General features: G+C 45.1%; 1 protein-coding gene across 4 annotated transcripts in view; it reads right to left on the bottom strand.

The window, feature by feature from the left end:
- Positions 1 to 3,432: 3,432 nt before the first annotated feature.
- Positions 3,433 to 19,879, bottom strand: part of TMEM229B (transmembrane protein 229B) — a 40,378-nt gene continuing 23,931 nt past the window's right edge. For all 4 annotated transcript variants that reach the window (XM_054200987.1, XM_054200985.1, XM_054200986.1 and 1 more), the window contains one exon: positions 3,433 to 10,428. In XM_054200987.1, coding sequence (XP_054056962.1) covers positions 9,898 to 10,401 — 504 coding nt within the window. In that variant the 5' untranslated portion in view covers positions 10,402 to 10,428 and the 3' untranslated portion in view covers positions 3,433 to 9,897. The remainder of the gene's footprint in view (positions 10,429 to 19,879) is intronic.

Raw genomic sequence — 19,879 nt, 5'->3', positions numbered from 1 at the left:
CTTGTGTATGGAATGAGTAATGGGAAACAGGCATAGGGAACACCAGCACCAGCCCAGCAGGGAGACCTCAGGGATGGGGACGAGGTGGTAAGACATAAAGGCTGGGCAAATAAAGAAGAGCAGGAGAGAAGGTCCAAGATGTCTCTGACTCCCCCATTTGTTATGTGTCTGCCTAGGAGAAAGGACAACAGTGGGGAAAGTGAGAAGCTAAAGGGGAGCAGAAGTCCGCTTTGGCTACGGGCAGTTTGAGTTGCTGGCAACTCATTCGGGAAGAGATACCAGAGGAGCCAAGAAAAATGCAGGTGTGGAGAGATGGTGGCAAGGTAGGAGGGAGGCAGAGAGAGGTCTGAGATATGAGGAGGAGATGGCAGTAAAAGCTGTGTAACTGGATGAGGGCACCCAGACGAGGGACACATGTGAACTTACCATGGATACCCGAGGAGGAGGAGACACAACAGAGAGGCCATAATAAGGTGACAAAGAAGAGCTGGAGATGACTCTGTTGTGGAGCCCTGGCCAAGGAAAAGTTGTCAAGTGGCAAGGACTAAGTTGCCAGGTCCAAACCAGGAAGTTGAGACAAACACCAAAGCCTGACATGCAATGAGACCTTGCCAGGAGGCAGCTGGTGAGGCGGAGAGGAAGGACAGGACTGAGGCGATGGGAGATAAAGCAGAGAAATAGGGTTTAATGGACCATACACAGTGACAGCCAAGGCCAGGCTTCTGGCTGGTTTTGCGGGCAGGCGTAAGGTCACAGGCAGCCTTGGTGGGACACAGTGTAGTGGCACCACCACCTTCACCACCAGCGTCAGGCTGAGTGCATGCTTGGCTCTCGCCCAGAGACCAGTGGCCAGGACAACTGTAGCCTATGCTGGGCGTTTGGAAATGTTCATGCTGCTTTCATCAGTCACGCAGCACAAAGTCCCACCAAGCATGGTGCCATGCTGTGGGCCACGCTGCCTTTGCTGCGAGATGAAAGGGAAGCTGTGCTTTGCCAGCGCATTTGTCAACCAAAATATAATTACCATGCTAACTCCAGTCGGGCTCTGCTGAAGAGGCAGATGACTGTCCAATGACCTTAAAAATTTGTTTTGCTAGAGCATGCCAGCAGCCGGCTAACATGGACACCCGTGTGTCATCTGCAGAGGAGTCCTAGGGAGGAGGCTCCTCGTGTACCACCAGTCGTGCTGCCCTCCAGTGACGCTGCTGGCACACTCGGGTCATCAGCAGGGATTTGCCTTCCTGCGTGATGCTCACAGACAAGGCTGGATGCAAAGGGGCAACAGAGGTGCCTCTTGGACATTTCAGCCAAGCTGTTTTATTAGTGGAACAGAGCTGGGATGTTTACTCTTATCTTCAAAGTCTTCAAGAGACTTTAATGCTTCCTATGGTATCATAGCAATTACAGATCGTGTTGGGGACAGGCTCACGTCAATGTTACAGCAAAAAGACAAGTCCCAGCCTGGAGAATTTGGAACGTGACTGAGATCAGAGATGGCAGATAGGCACCAGTGGCCAACAGATGGAGCAGCAGAAGAACAGAAGGACACCTAGGATCAGCACGGCAGCCTGGGTGGGAGGAGTACTTTTGGTGATGCCTTAGCTGAGGACGGGGAGTGGATGGGTCTGACTCAGGCTGGGTACACGCTGCTCTCGTTAGCAATAAGAGGGTGCAGACAGAGGGGAAGGCAAACCCTACTGAAGACATCAGAAGGTCCCCAAGGCGATAACTCCTCTTTTTTACAAAAGATGGAGCAGGATAGGATGGCAGGTTTGTCTTAGACATTAATCTGATTTGAAAAACTTATGTAAAACACATTTGAAAACTATGGGCCTAACCCCCCTCTCCGATCCCAGCACTCATCAATAAGAGGCTTTAAGCCGCTGCCAGATCAAACTGAGGCCTTCCCACGCACCAAAGCACGCAGACACACAGCTTGCGAGGTCGAGAGCTGTCAGCTCACATCTTAACCTGCTTCATGTGTTTGCGGAGCTTCGTTTTGGATCTTCTCTGGATGTCATATGCTCAAGAAAGTGGCAGTGAGTGGGCCCAGCCTGCTGTTGGCAGCTAAGAAGTGATGGCTCTTCTTTGCCAGTAGAAGTTGTGATGCAATCAGTGGTGCAGCGTGGAGGCCATCCGCTATGTTTATGCATCTAAAGACACACACTCAGTATGCGTATATGCATTTATATGAAGGATCAGTTGAAATTACGTATTATTCCACATACACTGAAACTCAAAACAGATAGATGGAGAAGCATTTTGCTGAATATAGTCCTGAAAGTCTATTATGTACCGTTGTGTGGCTGTTATAGCAAAGGCACTGAACAATAATTGCAAACTTGCTGCTATACTTGTGCCTGAAGGCAAGCGTGGAAAATGTTTTCTGTTCTGAGCTTCCAAAGCACTGACAACTGCAGCTGTTGTGGGCTTTAATGGAAGCTATAGCTCATCAGCAATCACCCCATTTGTGTTAAATTGGCAAAGGTGGGGTTCAGACGGGAGCCTTAGGGTACCTGTGATTGCAGCATGGACTTACAGTGGAGGTGAGGCATGGAAAGGGACAGGTTACCAAAGGAGCTGACAGAGAAACAGGAGCAATAGGAAGAGCTGTGGCATCATATGAGTGGTCTGACAACAGAAGCAGTAACACAGATAAGCTCTGCAGTAACTGCAACAACACGAGCTGATGGAGCAGATGGTGACCTCAGTTTAGCCTCTAACGTGGCTTGCTGCCCCTAGCAATATTTACCCAAAAGTACTCTACTGATGGAGATGGGATTATGTAGCAAACAGAGGGAAATCAGTCCTATTTTCCAGCAGACAGAACTGTGCTGCCTATCAGCTCTGACAGTCCCTTCATGTGCTGGCTTTGACTTAGGCAGATGGAGTGATGTGATGATGCACAAAACCATTTCTAGGACAGCTTCAGATGGTGGAAACTAGGTAGCACTTGCGCAGTTCCCCAACTTGCTTGGAACTTTATTAACTCACTCCTCAAATCTGGAAACTTGGTGAACAGGTAGAACGTTAAACTCCCTTTCCCAGGTCTGAAGTGGCTGGGAGCTGTCAGGACATTTCCATCAGCTCCTGATGAGTGCTATTTGGGGTTAATCCTGACCTACTTCAAGGCGTGAAGGGAGAATTATTTTATTGGTTTGTGAAAAGCACTTAAGAGATCCTTCACCGAAAACTGAAAGGCAAATACTGTTAGTTTCATCCCCAAAATACTAGTTAGAGAACCATACTGAAGTAGCAATATAGATACGTTGCAAAAGGAATTAACCACACAAATTTTGCATTGGAAAATGTCCCACGTTTGAAAGACCAGAGACCTACAAGCACTATGCATATCTCAGCTCACATATTTAATAAATATTGTCTCAACTGCATATGTTTACTTATTTTTATTAAAGAACAAATTGCTTGTATTTCCTTCTCTTTCTCCTTCGTTATAGCATCAAAGCAGGACAGCATGCCACACAACAGTATAAACAAACAGCATCACCAGATACTTAAGGGTCTTTAGCTCCTAAATTGACTAAAGCATAAATACAAACTGACGTCAAGCATGTGGGATTACCATTTAAAAATCACTACTTTCTGAGACGCTAATGAAGGCCATTCACATCAGAAAAATCCAGTGGCTACTAAAGGAGTGAGCAGCCCAGACTGCAGAATAAGGAGTCGAGGAAATGGTCTGCTTCTGTCAGAATAAAAAAACCTGCCAGATTGCTTTAGACCTGCGAGAAGTCCCGAACACAGAGAACATGGAAGAACTGCTTCCAACCTGGCCATCTCTTGAAGATCTGGAAACACAGATGTCACCACCAGTCCTCGTTCTGCCACTGTTACCAGCAGCGCCCGTGTCACCCCCTCTACTCATCACAGTCCTCGTATGGTGGAGGCTGGTCCTGGCCGTGCACTGGAGCTGCACAGCACACCCTGTGCAATGCAGTCTATGGGTGCGGGATGACGGTCACCTGCCTGTGACAAGTCACCTTCCACATTTGGTCTCTGAGGTCCCAGTTAAGTAGCTGAAGCTTTAAACAAAATGCTTTCAAGTGAGATCATAAGCAGTGATGAAGCTTATACAGTATCTCAAGTCTTTCTCCCTCTTTAGTCTGACAAACATTTCCACTCGAACCCACAGGATTAAGAGTAATTTATAAGGCAAAATGCATTCCTGAGTAGGCGTTTGTACTAATTCAGGTGCTGGAAGTGGTATAGCCACACGGCAGCACGCTCTGTGGGCGAAGGTATTCTGCTTCTCAGCACGATTAACTTAGCAGGATGGAGCACGGCACTGTATGGCTTTTAGTACCTCCACTGGCTTAATGAGCACTAGCTTGCATATCTTTAGGTGATATATTTTTCCACAAAGATGTAAGTCACCTAGATACCACCCAGATAAAAACAGGACTAGAGATTTTGAACATCCCTTCTACTTCAGGGTCAGTTCAGGCAATCATACTTTGCAGCAAGCAGACAACTTTTGCCTTTCCACAGGTAGTGACGACCTCAGAGGCAAAGTGCAGCTTTCTGTCTGAAGCAGTGGTGCCTTTGGACACAAACTAACCAGTGCATCCCCAGCCCCTCCCGAGGACTTCCATCAAGACAGCACTTCTTCCTCTGGCATCTGTGCTAGCTGCCATGGGGCCAAAAGCAGAGCAGGTACTGGGGGCACCACCTGCTTCTGTGACTTCCCTCTAGGTCCCAAAGCAGTGAAACAAGTGGCCAAACCCTTGATGGAGCAAACCCTTGCCATCCTAGAAGAAATAAGCCATTCCACGCGTTACAAATTCACTATCATGCCTGTGGGTGACCTGCTAGTAATAAGCCTGAAGCCCAGAGACTTACAGCTCTTAAAATCAATGTTCCCCTGCCCAAGCAGAGACCACCTCCATTAGCTTAAAACCTTGAGTGGCACAGAGGCCCCTGGGCAGCAGCAGAGCTTGCTCCATTCTCTGGGCAGGATGTGGAAGGAAGGGAACATCCCTTCCCCAGGGGATGGCTCAGGACACTCTGAGGGGAGTAAGGGAAGACCGGAGGCCCTTTGCTGAACAAGGACAACACTCCTGAGGTCTCACCAGCTCTGTGACCCTACTCGGTAAGTGGGTGCCGAAGTAACTGGGCGAGGGAATGCATGGTGGGAACAGCTTCTGATTTAGCAGGGGCTGCACCAGAAGACAGACTTCCTTCTACAACAGGGGATGGATCACAGAGGGATTCGGTAGCTGCTGATGTACAGGAAGAAAGGGGAAAAGGAACAGTTTCCTTCTCACGTGGTTCAGCTGCAGTTTACAGGTAGAAGAACTGAAGCAAAGGACTCGGGTCTGCAATCCTGCCCCTTGAATACAGGGCACATTGCATGTACTCACGGCCCAGGATAAACTAAAATAGAAAAACATTTGGTTTCAGTTCATATCTGAGCAGTGGCTCATGTTTTATTCATAATACAGAAAGGGCAGAAGTTCCCATGAACGAAGAAATCCCCTTTCTTTCTGTGCAGGTTTCAGAAAACCAGTCATCAACAGAGCAATACTATTGAACTCAGGAGGACTGCAGTCACCCACTTCCTAATTCTCAAGGCAGCTAAAGCCCTGCAGTCTTTTTACCTTTTATAGTCACAGGACTAGTCAAGCAAAACCTTGATTGGATTATTCTGCTTTAATTACAAAATGCAGTCAGACCAAAGGCGCAATAGTACCTTGTACATATGTACACATTTCTCTCAATTGTAACACCGAAGACCAAAACGCAGTCTGGTCCTGCTGTAAATCAACCATTTCCCTCTGGCAAGATCTTTGGAGTATGAACAGACATCACAGTAACGCTTGAACTGTCTCCTGTGTGCAGGGCACCAGACTCTGTATCTCATCATGTACTTTGAGATCCTTTAGGGTGGACCGTACAAAAGAGAAGCAAGAGAAGGGAGGCAAAACTGGAACCTCGGGATAACTGGAGTCCATATCCCACCACCCACCAGAAAACCAAAGCAGCAATGGGCCACTCTCTCCTTGCTGCAGTTAGGACAAGGTAGATAAATCACAAGATTTTTTTTATTGCTGGTGAACTCAAAACAGGCAACTTTAATCTACTGAGGAAGATACACATACAAAGAAATGTTAGGCCTTGTGCGTTTTTTTCTTCTTAATGTAAATGTCTCTACAACTTCAGTCCAGCTCCCAAGCTCTTGCTGAGCTGCCACTGAGACCCCGGTAACATGCTCTGGGCACTTCTGTAAGACATTATAAGAAGCATCACATGTATTAAAAAGGGAGATTTTGCAGAAAAGACAAAGCTCTGACTGTAGCCACGTTGCTCAGAAAGGAGAAGTCTGGCTAATCCTGCTGCATTAGGTACATGGTATTTTGTAAAATTATTTTAATTGATTTAAGAATTTGCGGGGTCCCAGTCTGTTTCTGGTGTGCAAGCTGCAAGTAAAGTGCACTTCCGGGTGTAAATTACCACTCTATGAGGGTGCAATAGCCGGGTGGTACCTGTCAGACATCGGTGGAAAGCAGACTACAATAGGCGTTACAATAGCACAGGCAATAAGCATAATGGAATAAGATACTGGATGCTGCTGGGAAACCCCTCCTGTCGTGGTTTCAGCCGGGATAGAGTTGCTTGCTCACTAGCAGCTGGTGTAGTGCTATGTTTTGCATTTGGGATGAGAAATATTGTTGATAGCGCACTGGTGGTTTTAGTTTGTTGCTGAGTAGTCAAGGCCTTTTCTGCTCCTCACACCACCCCGCCAGTCAGCAGGATGGGGGGGCACAAGAAGCTGGGAGGGGACACAGCTGGGACAGCCGACCCCAACTGACCGAAGGGATATTCCATGCCGTGTAACGTCGTGCTCTAGCAATATAAAGCTGGGGGAAGGAGGAGGAAGAAGGGAACATTCAGAGTAATGGTGTTTGTCTTTCCTAGCAACTATTATGCATGATGGAGCCCTGCTTTCCTGGAGATGGATGAACACCTGCCTGTCCCTGGGAAGCAGGGAATGAATTCCTTGTGCTGCTTTGCTTGCGTGCACGACTTTTGCTCTACGTATTAAAACTGTCTTTATCTCAGCCCATGTGTTTTTTTTCCCGCTTTTACTCTTCCAGTTCTCTCCCCCATCCCACCAGGGGAGAGTGAGCGAGCAGCTGCATGGTCCTAGTTACTGGCTGGGGTTAAACCATGACACCTCCATAGTTTGAGCACCTAAACATTACATCACAGAGAAAAAACACTGTCATTTAGTGGGGAGCTTCTGTAGTCAAGACACATGACTGTGACTGTGCACCAGCCCCTCCTCCCCCAGTCTCAGCTGCAGCCGGCAGTCACGAAACCACATGGCTAACTCCTTTTACCTTTTTAGAGTTTTTTAACAGCTAAGGAGAAAGCAGGGATCCTAAGGATGTTTCTGTGAAGGCTGAGGGTTTCAGATGAGGCAGAGGTGGTGCAGGAAGCAGGACGACACCACAATTAAGCTATGCTGCGAGGACAACGCAGCTTTAGACACTGCATTTAGTGACCCTGTCAGAACTGGGGCCAAAATGGTAAGATCCCAGCTCCCACCTTCTTGTTCTGGTCCCGTAGAGCTTATCCACATTATCCCACATACAAATCTCATCTCTTTTTTTCCCCCCATGTGCAGTGTCAGCTGACTATTTTGCCTGGGTCTACACGGCTGAGACCATCAAGGCTGATAAACTACATACTGTTCCTCTGATTTCACAATACTCGCATCACAGCATGAAAAAAATAATCTGTTCAGTGTCTGTTCTCTTTTAATTTAATGAACTATAAAAAGGGAACTCTAAATACCCACCCAAGTATTCTGGGTGCTTCAGGAGACATTGCATACCCAAGGGCAGATTTGATTAACTCCTTGCCACTAGTGTTTTTGTGTGTCCGTTGCCAGCAACGGATGCCATGTGAGAAGGGGGAGGAATAAAATAATTGCACTCTGTGTGATACAAAAGGATTAACACTGCCTTCGTAAGAGCAGAACCAACAAGCAATTCTCCTCACAGAGCCAGGAGTGCTTTTCCCTTCAGGAATGGATGCCCCAGGGCAAGGAGCAGGTTCACGGCTGAGCACTCCCTACCAGAGACAGGTGACCCACACAGAAATAGCCTGGCCATTTCCAATATGAGAGTGGAATCCCACAACCACACCAACACATTTGCATTTCAAGCCAAACTGACCCTGGTGCAGCCCTGTTGAAGAACAACTGAAATTAATCTGTCCCTACAGGGCAACTAAAGCAAACCTGCCCCATGAACCAGTTAGGAGTGAGATAACACCTGACAGCTGGAAGCTCCATGTTTGTTGCTAACTTCAAAAGCCAAGACTTGCCAGAATGAATTATGAAACTGTGGCTGCCACCATTCAAGCACTTTCCCTGCACTACAGCTTCCCCTGTGCTCCTCAAATGTCCCCAGCAGGTTAAACTTCAAACTGTCCCCAGTGCAGGTAGTTCTACAGCACTCCTTCCTGCTCCACCTCTCTACTGCTGCTCTTGCACTCTAACTCGAAGCCTCACTCAGGCAGAGTACAAAGAAGTGCTCTTCAGAGAGGGAGTTTCCCCCCCCCCTTTTTTTTTTTTTTAAATAATGAATCAGGCGACATGGCCTATCTCTTGCTGCCTCCAATTATAGAATCATAGAATGGTTCAGGTTAGAAGGGACCTTAAAGATCATCTAGTTCCAACCCCCCTGCCACGGGGGGATCATTATTGTCCTGACAATATGGCTGTGATTACTTAAAGCAGAATTTGGGAAGAAAAAGCAAATCCTCTTGATACACTGAGGAAAACACTGGGTAGAACTGAGCCAAAACCTGCCAGTGCTGAAGGAAGGCGAGAGTCAGTGCCAGAGGACCGAATCTTGGATACCACGTTAGCCACATGAAGGTTTTGACCTTCAAATACAATGGGCTGCAGCCAGACTAAGTCATCAACATCACCAGAAACAGAGGAATCCCTGGGAAGGAAGGCAGAAAACTCTTGTGGCCTGTACAGTCTCTGCAAGGTTTGCACGGCTGAGAGTGGAGCTGGAATCTGCAGCAGACCCTCAGGCAAGGTCTGCTTTGGGGGGACAAAGGAGATGGGAAGACTTACGCTATTTCTTGCGCCTTTTGCCAAGATTCAGATTGCACAGATTACGGTAAAATTCACTTGGCAAAAAAGGCCTTTATTAAAAAAAAAAAAAAGAAAAAAGAAAAAAAGAAAAAATTTCTAATGAGTATCAGGACTGAGATTTCAAAAAGTACAAGATCTGTATAAATTCAGCAAGATGTCCAGCACCAGATTATTTCGTGGTGCAACAAAGAACCTGGGGAGAGGCCAATGGGACCTCGAAGGGGAAACACCATCTACCTCCCCAGCAGATTGCCAGTCTTTAGGTTCTTCTCAACAGCAGATGGATTTTCCTTGTTCCTGCAGCATCTCAGGTCCCATGGGAGGTATTGGTTGCAAGCAAGCACCTGAATATTGCCTAATGGAATAAGCCAATCACTAACTTAGCTGGCGTGTCCATGCCCATCCACTATTTAGTTTTTTCTCTTTTTATATGCATTTCCACCGTAGCATTTCTTTTTCTTCTTTCTCCACATAGAAGTGTAAGCAAAAGGACTGCTTTCATCTGTAATAAGTTAAAATCAGAAATGACCTAACTAACAAGTAACTGGTATTGGTCCTTAGAGCCCAAAGAGTAAAATCCATAGAAAATCTATTGGTTCCACTTTTTTCTGGTATATCCCATGCACACCCCCATTAGAAAAATGGGGTTTATGAATCTTATCATACAGCAAGGAGCAGTACCTGAGAGCCAGAACTGACAGTCCTTGGCAGAGGTCTGGGCTCTCTCAGATTGCTAAGCGAGGTTCTGAGTCACTCACTGCTCAATCAGTCTTCACATGGCCGTTGGCCAAGGCAACGGGGACAGTGGGGGCCCCCGGCTCGGCAGTCTCATCAAATCGTAAGCGCAGGGTGTTTCTGATCACCAGCTGCTCCATGATGAAAGAAGCACAAAACCATGGGATGGCATACTCCAGGGTGATCAGGCCCATGAAGTCAAAATCGAACTGGGAATAGTCCCATGGGCAGGCATTGAACTGGCGTAGGATGAGGCCGGTGGTGAACTCCCAGAGGTATGTCCAAAGTGTGTAAATGAAGCAGCGCACTATAATGTTACACTTGTCTTTGAGATACAAATACATCTTCTCCACAATGAGGATGGAGGTGCCATAGATGAAGAGTGCCCACACACTGGTAACACCTGGAAACTTCCAGTTAAAGTTGACCACAAACTCCCAGGCAGCTGTGAACATCACCTCACAGAAATAGCCGTGAATGGCGTAGAGGTACCACCGGGAGAAAGCAGTCAGAGGTTCTGCCGCAGCCATTCTTCTGCACACACCCCGGCAGGCACTCTGAAACGAAGAGAGAGAGAGAGAGAGAGAGAGAAAAAAAGAGAGAGATGTCAACAAGGATGTCACAAGTCTTTATCCCCCAGATGGCAACGCACACAAACTCGTAACATCCACAAAGGACGAATCTGAGAAAGATGCGAATTTTCAGTCGTCTTATTCTTACCACAGCAAATTTTAGGTCCTGGGGTAAGGTGGCACTTTACCAGGCTCCGACTCTCAGAATGGGCCTGGACAATGTACACTGCTCTGCCTGAGAAGCGGGATGCAGCTGGTATCGCGTTGGTGGTGAGGAGGGAGCTGACAGGTACAAGGCCTTTGCCAAGGGTGAGGCTGCTAAAGAATTTACTGGTTGCAAGTCAGTAGAAAAAAATACAGACATCTCACAAGCAGCCCACATGACCTTTTTGCTCTTTTCAAGAAACAGCACTGTACCCTACTTTTCCGAATGTAATATGGAAGAGATTACATGAACACAGCATTGAAAACCTGGGCCCTTCTGGCTGTCACCTACTGCCTTTATACTCAAAATCTTTACTGTAGTGAAAAACTGAGCTTTGATGGGAGCTACAGAAAGGCAACCGGAGGAGAAAGTTTCAGAGGTTTTACACTTTCAGACACCACACCTTGCATCCATTATTCAGCTGAACTGTTACTTCTTCTGTTAAAGAATTCATCCATTGTATGGCTAGGATTTGGAAAATAATTTTCTTATGGTGTCAGACTGCCTGATACCAAGTCAAAAAGCACAAGACAGCCATTGAACTCTATTCAGATTTCGCTTCAGGACAGCAAAACACAAAGGAGGAGAATAAAAAGGAACAGCTGAGAATTGAGAGAGGTGGTTAGTCATGATAAATAGGAAGTGAGAACAAACTCTAATTGTCTCTACAGGAAGAAAGTTGGTGAAGAGGTTTTAAAAGGGCACAATTTGCTTATCACCAAACTGTTTCAGCACGATTAGTTTTTACAGTTTTTATAGAGATTTACAAGGTCCTACACATTGCCCTGCTACACCACAGTCACTGGCCCAAGCTGATTTTAAGCATAATTTAATTGAAGTCTTACATATTTACACCACAGGGGGAATTTGACCTCTTTCATTCTTAGAAACCTACTCTTTCGAGTTGGGGTTCTCTTGACTCTTCATCAAGCGCTATTTAACTTCTTTGCTCTGCACTTGTCAGCTCTGTGGCAGAAGGTGCTAGGAAAAGACCACACTGATGTTACGTGCAGTCATTCCAATGCCATCTGGAAAAAGACTGTTCTTGCCCTGCCCTGGAAACACGGTGCCTCTCTGAACAAAGTATTAATACGCAGTATGACTGAAATTCTCATAGGAGATGACAGAATAGAAACATTTATAAGGAAAAAGGAACTATAATAATGAACATAAAGAAGATATGCAGAATATTCACCAGGGAATATTGAAAGTGTAAAGGACAGAGCTGTATCCATGATTATTCCCTCTTAAACAGACAGCCAAACAACCGAAGTCTTGGCAGTTCATATGATTCAGGTGCTTGAACAAAGACTTATTTCCTCATGGCACAATCCATTTTACACAGGACACTGAACTATCATCAGATGCTACAGATCTGGGTCAACAGTACATTGTGAGCTTGTGGATGAAACACTAAGTAGAGTCACTAGGAATTCCCTCATGTCTCCTAACATTTCAGTCCCAAGAGACGCTGCCAAGACAGCAGTGGAGGTGGCACATGAGAAATATGCATGGGGTGTATCTCCACACAGTCCACAAGAAGCTGATGCGTAAGGGCACCAGAAGCTTTCTCTCTGAGGAGAATGAGAGTTTGTCAACATAACGCTACCTGGTTGGTCTGCCAGCAGAGTTGATAAGCTTAGGGGTTCAAATCCTCGTATCATTCCTGCATTCTCAGCCGTAAGAAGGAAAGCGGTAAGAAGGAAATGGACTGTAGGTATCTTTCGTCAGAATGGGAATACATGGCTGCCGCAGGAAGGGAAAAGTTTTTTGTATCTGAGGAGACAGACATCAAAAGATGCAGAGGCCTTAGAAGTCATACCTATTGCTAGGTAAGGCACTGAGGAAATACGGAACGTCACTCTCCAGGGAAAAAAATTATTGGAAGCTTTTACTAAGCTTCCACAGGGTTGTATGGTTTTCCTTTCTTTTCAATAAGCCTTTCTAAGCGTTTCCACTTGTGGTCCTTAGCCTTTGCACTTCCCTCTACAGCTTTACATGAATTGTATTCAACTGTTAGCTGGGAGCATCCACAGCATGCAGTACTATCTCTAAGGTTTCCCTTGTAATTTTGAAAATCTCTTCACAGAGTTGGATCAAATGTGCACAAGGTCCTTCCCTCTCAGTCCCTCCCTTCTTATTACAGGGATCCTGTCACCAATTATTTCCGTTGCCTTACACCTGCCCACCAAAGCCAGACTCACACAAATATATCCAGCAAGCCACACACTATCTACCCCACACTATTTCCTCTGTAGAACAAAGATTTTTCTTTCCTGGTTCTACACCACATACTTAATAATTATCCTTTTATTCTCTATTTCTTTTTTAAACTTTGCAAAATATCTAGTGACTACACTAGAAGTCTAATACTGAATCTAGAGCAGGTCTGGGAAAGCATCTACAATACAAATTAATCCATCGCAAAGACCACTATTGACTTCTTTTGAATCCTGACCCTTTCACCACAACTGCAAGGAGACAAGCATCAATGCATTGACACTGTCTCAGTATTTGCCTTCTACTGTCACATACCCAGTCAGTCCAGCCTCGATGGGAACTTCCTTCTTACAATATGCTTGAAAGAGTCTTCGCAGGCTGGCTGCTGATTAAGAGCATCCCAAGACAGGGCAGATGCCTAACTATGGTAGCCCAAACACAAACTGGTTCCACTGTGCTAGGCACCAAGCAAATCCGTAAATCACAGTTCCTTCTGTAAAATATTTCATTCAAAATAAAACAAAAAGTACACAGTAAGGCGCAGAAGGGAATGGAGGATACCTAGGGACTACAACAAGCAACAGCACATCATTGCACAAGTTGGGGACTGCACAATGTAATGGTTACAAGCCACTTGAGCATTTACAAAACAATTAAAATTGCAGCTGTTCCCAAGCATCTTATTTCCTAGCCATTCAGAACTGGCTGGTGCCTGGTAGGCAATACAGCGCAAGAAGGTCTCAAGAGGGAAAGAAAGGCGAAAAGTATTGTTTTATTGGACAGCAATTCACGATAAAAGGATTGAGATGAAAAGTAGTTGCAGGATATTAGTGGGAGAAGCATCCAAACAGAAGGCCAAGACTGGATTCAGTAAGAGATGTAGATTTGTGAAAAGCCTTAAGTAGATAATTGAACTTGGTGATGCAAGACTTTTAATGGAGTGACAGTAATACAGACGAAAAAGCTCTGAACGCATCACAGCTATTCAGTCTCCTGAGGAAAACAAATGACATTCATCACTGAGGTAGTTACAGTGGGATGGGCAGCAGCTTCCTGAAAACCAGAAACACAACTGCCATCTACGCAATTGTCTCAGCACAGACAATTTTTTTTTTGTCAACAGGGGATTTAAGATCCCCCAGCCCTCTGAAAGCTAAGCTGAGGGACCAGAGCTGGGGAGGGGCTGGGAGAAGAGGGACAATGTTGGGAGCCGCAGGGAGTGACTGTAAAGTCAGGGTAGGGCAGAGGGCTGCCCAGGAGCTGCACATGGATGGCCATGCTCATACTGAGCCTGCTCACACTGTGTTGTTCTGTGAAAAACAGGGAGCTTCTAAATTCACAGCTATGGAAATACTTTCCATCATCAGCAAATTATATTTCAAGCAGCTAAAGTAGAAACAGTTCTTCTAACATAATGTTATTAGGGAGCTTGAGCTAAGCCAGCACAGAAATTTTCCCTTTGTCCAGTAGGACTTTCTTTCCCAGCTTGCTGATAGAAGAAAAAAGGCAAGTCTATGAAAACACGCATGGGCCTCGGAGGAAGACGCAATCCTTTCCTCGACTGCGCTGCTTGTGTGGATAACGGGAGACCAAGAAATAGTGGCAGATTTGTCACACACAAGCACTGCAGGGGAGACATCAGTGCATGTCATATTCATGCCTGATTAAGTTTCTGAACCCCGCCTGGTTCGTGGTTTTTTTTGTTGTTTTTTTTCCAAAGCTCTCCTTTGCAGTAGTTTCTGCCTGTTTCCCTGCTACCAAGCCAAACTGTGCTTCAAAAAGTCTCTCCCAGATTGCCTCTATTCCCTCTACACCAGCAGAATTATTTAGACCTAACAGCCTCTGGATGGGTATAATGAGATCTCATCAAGATACTTTGAATTAACTCTGAAGTCCCAATAAAAGAAAAAACAAACAAAAAACCTCCACAAGACAATTCCCCTGATTAGTGATGGCCCGAGGCTATAAATTCTGTCAGCTACTTGACTGACTGCAGGTGAACTTGAACTACTGCAGGAATTTCCTTATTCTTAGTACCCGGTTGTTTCTGCTAGTTAAAAATGTAGGGCACAGTGTTATTTTACAAATTCATATTTGAAGTATTTACTAATATTTAGTTTTATAACATGCATGTTCGTATTTCTAAGAATTGCCTTAGATACATCTATAAACCTATGTCACATGTCATAATTAGTTTGAAGTTGAAAGAGTAACTGCAGACAGAGGAGGCACATATGTAGTAGGATACTTCAGTCCCTCCAAATGACAGAACTGCAGGCAGCAGATAACTCTGAAGTAGAGGGCACCTGCCTCTCCCTGATCGTAAGCTCTTCTGCTTATGATATTCTCTTTCCTCAGACCCTTTTACCCAAACAGTACTTATGGGAGTAACAGTTTTTCATGACTTTTTGAATTACTTTCGTTGGCACACCGTTGTAGCCGCTGTGTTCTTCCTTAAGACTGGGAGAATCAGACATGTTTCTGTTTTTCTGCTTTAGTAGAGTAGACACAGGATGTGTGGATGAAAATTGACATGCATTTTTGGGCAATACCTTTTTAAATGTAATTCTTCCTCTCTAATTTTGCATTTTCCCTGGGAATAAATGCCAAATGAGCATGCCTTTGCAACCATGGACAACATTCAATGAATGTGCTGCAAATCTGGCTTCAACATTTTCATACAAATCTCACACAAATCATTAGGAGTAAAGATTTACAGAACACTGGTGCTGAATTTGGCCCCAAGACATTAGTTCATCAGTGTTTAAAGATTTATGCAGTAAAATCTTAGCAGTACTTATGTGCTGAAGTCATAACTCTGAGGACGTATTCATCCTTCAGGTAACTGAGAGCCTCAATTAACTGTGGCTCAGAAAATAGAATATCGATTGTACTGATGTGTGGAATAGTTTCAGCAGATTGATTAATCAAGCTCTGCAATGAAGCTAAAAGCATGCCACAGACAGATGTCTCGAAATACAGACTTAATGTCCATTCCTCACTCTTAGTGCTTTCAGGATAGATCTGGAGCCCTGGGATTTTGGTCAGTTCTGAATGTATTAATCATGGTTTTGCTGCTTCTCTCTCTGGACTCCACCCCCATCAGGATGCACATTGTCTCCCTTCCGCTGAGTTCTGCTCAGACCACTGTGTATTGCGAGTAAGAAAACACAGACCATTTCCAATCTGCATTTTCCCCTCATTTTTGTCTCTAGCTCCTTTCCCTTAGAAGGCACATCATTTCCCTGCCACTCCTCGTTCCCTTGCCCAGTTCATTCTGTACCTGCTGGCAACCTCTGATCCCTGCCTATCTTTCAAATCTGTTTCAAAGAGAATTGGGATACAGTAAAAAAGAATGACGACAAAAGGAAATTAAATTAATCCAATTACCAGACTAAGCTAAAGGGATGAGGAAGTGTAGTTCTTACCGGTAATGCCTGTGTGTGGGCTGCCCAGAAGGCACCATTTCACAACGGGAAGGAGAAAAGTAGGGTTTTCTTGGGAGGGAGTGTAGAGGGGGGGCATTTCAGAGAACAAAGAGAAAACATGAAGACATTGATAGTTTAAAGAATAGTTTTCTGACTAATGTGATCTCATGAATGGCAGGAGAAGTGCAGAAAGCTGATATTTCCCATGCCCTGCCTCACACATAGCACCATGTTATTCAAACACACCTTAGCCCACAGTGACCACTCTCTCCAACCTGAGAACAAATTAAAGCAGCAGCTCTTTACTTACAGTGACCAAGAAGGATGCTTCCTATGTTCCTGACAGAAGTTAAGACCCCTCAAGACTCACGTAAGTAGCAGACTTGCAAGACCGATCTGTGAAAAATGACCAAGTCCAAACTCGGCATCTAGAAGCATTACCCCCGAATCTCCCCAGCACCTCTTTCAGGTAAGGTCATGCCCTTCTCCAAGCCTGTTGCTAGGAGACTCCTGTGCCTTACCTGCTGCCCTCCCCTGTTTGGAAAAAGCTGCTCCAAGTCCCCAGCATTTGCTGATAGAGAGCTACGGCTCTCAAACAAGCAAGCGAGCAGCAAGGGCCCAAGTGCTCCTGAAGCGGCCCCAGCACAAAGCAGAGACTTAGAACCCAGGACCCTGCTGTTGGAGCAGGCAGAGATTCCCACCAACACTGTGGAGGAGGGGGCCAGGACTATGGAAGGTCTGCCCTCAAGAAGATGGCATGTCCAAGAGGGCGCAACCTGCCCTGGGAATCTGTATCAGTCATCCTCCAGTTTTGGGTGCTCTCTTGCTGGATTTGTTTTAACCGAGGCAGTAAATCCAGGTTGACTTCATTCTCTGCAGCGAGAGCAGAATTGAGTTCTTAGAACACATTTTTCAAAAGCTGCCGCAAGTTTACAGCCCATGACCTCAGGCCTCAGCTCTGAGCGCTCACAGTTCCCTGATGGGCAACTGCCTGACTTGTAAGCTCCTGCAAGCTGGGACCCTTCATTTCAAACCAGGCATTTGAGTACAGTGGCGCTCAAAATTCATGGCTGTTTTTGAAAGCTTGAGCTTAACATGTTGTATTAGCTGACTGAAGCAAATCTGACATTCAGAGAACACAGTGCACATCATTGCTTACCGGGAAAAAGCAGCCCAAAACAGACTGATGAATGGAGAGAGGGAATTTACCCTGAGAACGTGATGACAGTTTACAATATTTTTCCATAACCAATAGCCTTTCCACTGTCACTGGAGAGCCAACTGATGTAAAGAAGAGACAACATTAAGGTCAAGACATTATGTATCACCCATCTTACCTGGTTTCTTAAAGCTGTTTGTAAATTCAGACAGTTCTTTTTTGAAAAGGGTTGGTTGGTTTGTTTCTTCTTAGCAAATGCTCCCATCTTCTTTCCAAAGCAAAATGAAAAGCAAATACACCAGTCTACTCCAACACTACTATAATAAATTGATTTGGACAACTCACAGAGGTCAGTAACAGTAACAAATAAATATGCTTAGCCCAGCTCTTCTGAACAAGCTGCAGTAACAAGCCAGAATCAGCATGCAACGGAGGAAAGCCAGGTTTGGAAAAAAAAAAAAAAAAAAAAAAAAAAAAGAGAGACTAAAAATCCAAACACATTTCACATTGAAAATTAAGCTTGGCAGAGAAAAATATTATCACCAAGGCAGTGAAGTAAGAGTCTCTAAAATCCTAGCCTGCTAATACCCTGACCCAATCCAAGTCACTTAAATCTGTGAAGAACAGCACTGTATGTAAAAAGACACACACACAAAAAAAATAGAACTGTTGACAGATCCAAGGCAGTCTCTCATAGTTTGCTACAGGTAAAGCTCAAAGCAGCATTTCAGAAAGTTAGCTGCTTCTTTTACTGGAAATTCATGCTACATATACGCAACTGTAAAGAACTATTTCCCTCTCCTTTTATTACTCTTCACTACAGCACAAGCCTTTATAAACTCCCAGCATTCAACTGATAGTAGGTAACTGGATAGTGTAAACACCTGCAGCGAGCAACTACAGTCACTCTTCATCTAGGAGGAACAGAACTGCTGCAGACCATAAAGAAACCTAGCACCTCGGTCTAAGCTGAGTTAGGTTTAAACCTTGCAAACAGAAGACACTGCATAAAGAGAGAGGGAGCACACTTTTAAGCACCCTCAGAAACACAGCCAGAGACTGTCATAGGAAGTTTTCTTCTCTTTCCCCTTTTGGAATTCTCTTGATGGCAATTTTAGAGAAAATAATTTTTCCTCCTCAATATATATTTTCCTTCCTAACATTAAACTACTGCTAAGATGTGAAGAACCAGGTATTCCAAGCACTATCTGCTATCTGCCAGGCTGTGATTCCTCAAGTTTCCTCCTAAGATCCCTGGAGGAGAAAATTTGAGCAGCCTCAGATTTCTAAGTTATTCTTTTTCATCAAAGGAATCCTTGTGGATCCCAGCCTCCAAGACGGTAGCTACCTCATCTTCTTAATTTCAAGTTCACACAGGTCCTCAGAGGTAGAAATGTCCTGGGAAGTAAGCGTAGAAGAGGATAAATCTCAGAATCCTACTAACCACCTCACTACATCTGACAAGATCCTCAAGTAGGCAACCATGTCTACAGCTGGGAAAGGCAGCTCCTCTGAGCAGTTTTGCAGTTTCTCCCACTAGTGCCCACCAGTTAGTGTACAATGGATTGTACATCAGTGATGGATTAATCATGCCATCACTGCCTTGCAAAGTATGTAATTGGCAGTAGAAATATACTGTATGGGCAAATAAATTAATGGTAAGTTTTGTACTGTATTGTTCAGGTTTATTTCAATTCAGAAAAAACAACTCTGATGGTGTGCTCTGCCCCGGTCCCCAGCGTGACCTTTATCGCCCATAACCCTGCCCAAGCGATAATCAGCCATGGTGGTCACAAGGGGTTCACCTAGTCGTGACAGCTGCGTCTGGTTCAAAGTGGTTTTGAGGAGACGGATAACAACACAATAGCCAAGGGCTAACTTGAGCAATGCTGGTACTGTGGTTGATATGCAAATATGAATATAAGTCAATCACCCTGCCCCCACAAATCGTGAACAGTCCTGGCGGCAGCAGGCTGCACGCCAGGATCTCCCCTTGAGTAGAGACGCCTCTCAAGGTTACTTCTCGAGATTCAGAGCTTCCTTGCCACAACAGATCCTCAGTAAGAGGTCCATAGTATGCCAAACTTTGAAGTCTTAACTAAGTGATATAAAGGACTGATTGCGCACATATAATCCTTTAGACATAAACCACTGACCAAGTCTGCAACTAGGATATTGGATCCAGCTGCACCTCAACTCCTCTCTGAGAAGTTCAGAAAGCAAGAGGGTCCCTTCTGAACCTCGTCACTCAAGCGGAGGATCTCCCTGGCAGTTCTGTGTGACCCTGTCTGCTGTGCAGTACATAACCAAGTGTGCCTTGTCATTGAAATCTTGTTAAAACTCTGTTGCATTTACTATCAAACTTTGTTAAATCCCTGTTTTACATCAATAAATTGTTCGCTGCTTCTCTCTACGAGTGAAGTG

The sequence above is a fragment of the Rissa tridactyla genome, chromosome 4, assembly GCF_028500815.1.
Source record: "Rissa tridactyla isolate bRisTri1 chromosome 4, bRisTri1.patW.cur.20221130, whole genome shotgun sequence".
In the NCBI taxonomy this organism is placed as follows: Eukaryota; Metazoa; Chordata; class Aves; order Charadriiformes; family Laridae; genus Rissa; species Rissa tridactyla.
Note: the sequence above shows the minus strand (reverse complement) of the source record. Positions and strands in the feature narration are given on the sequence as shown.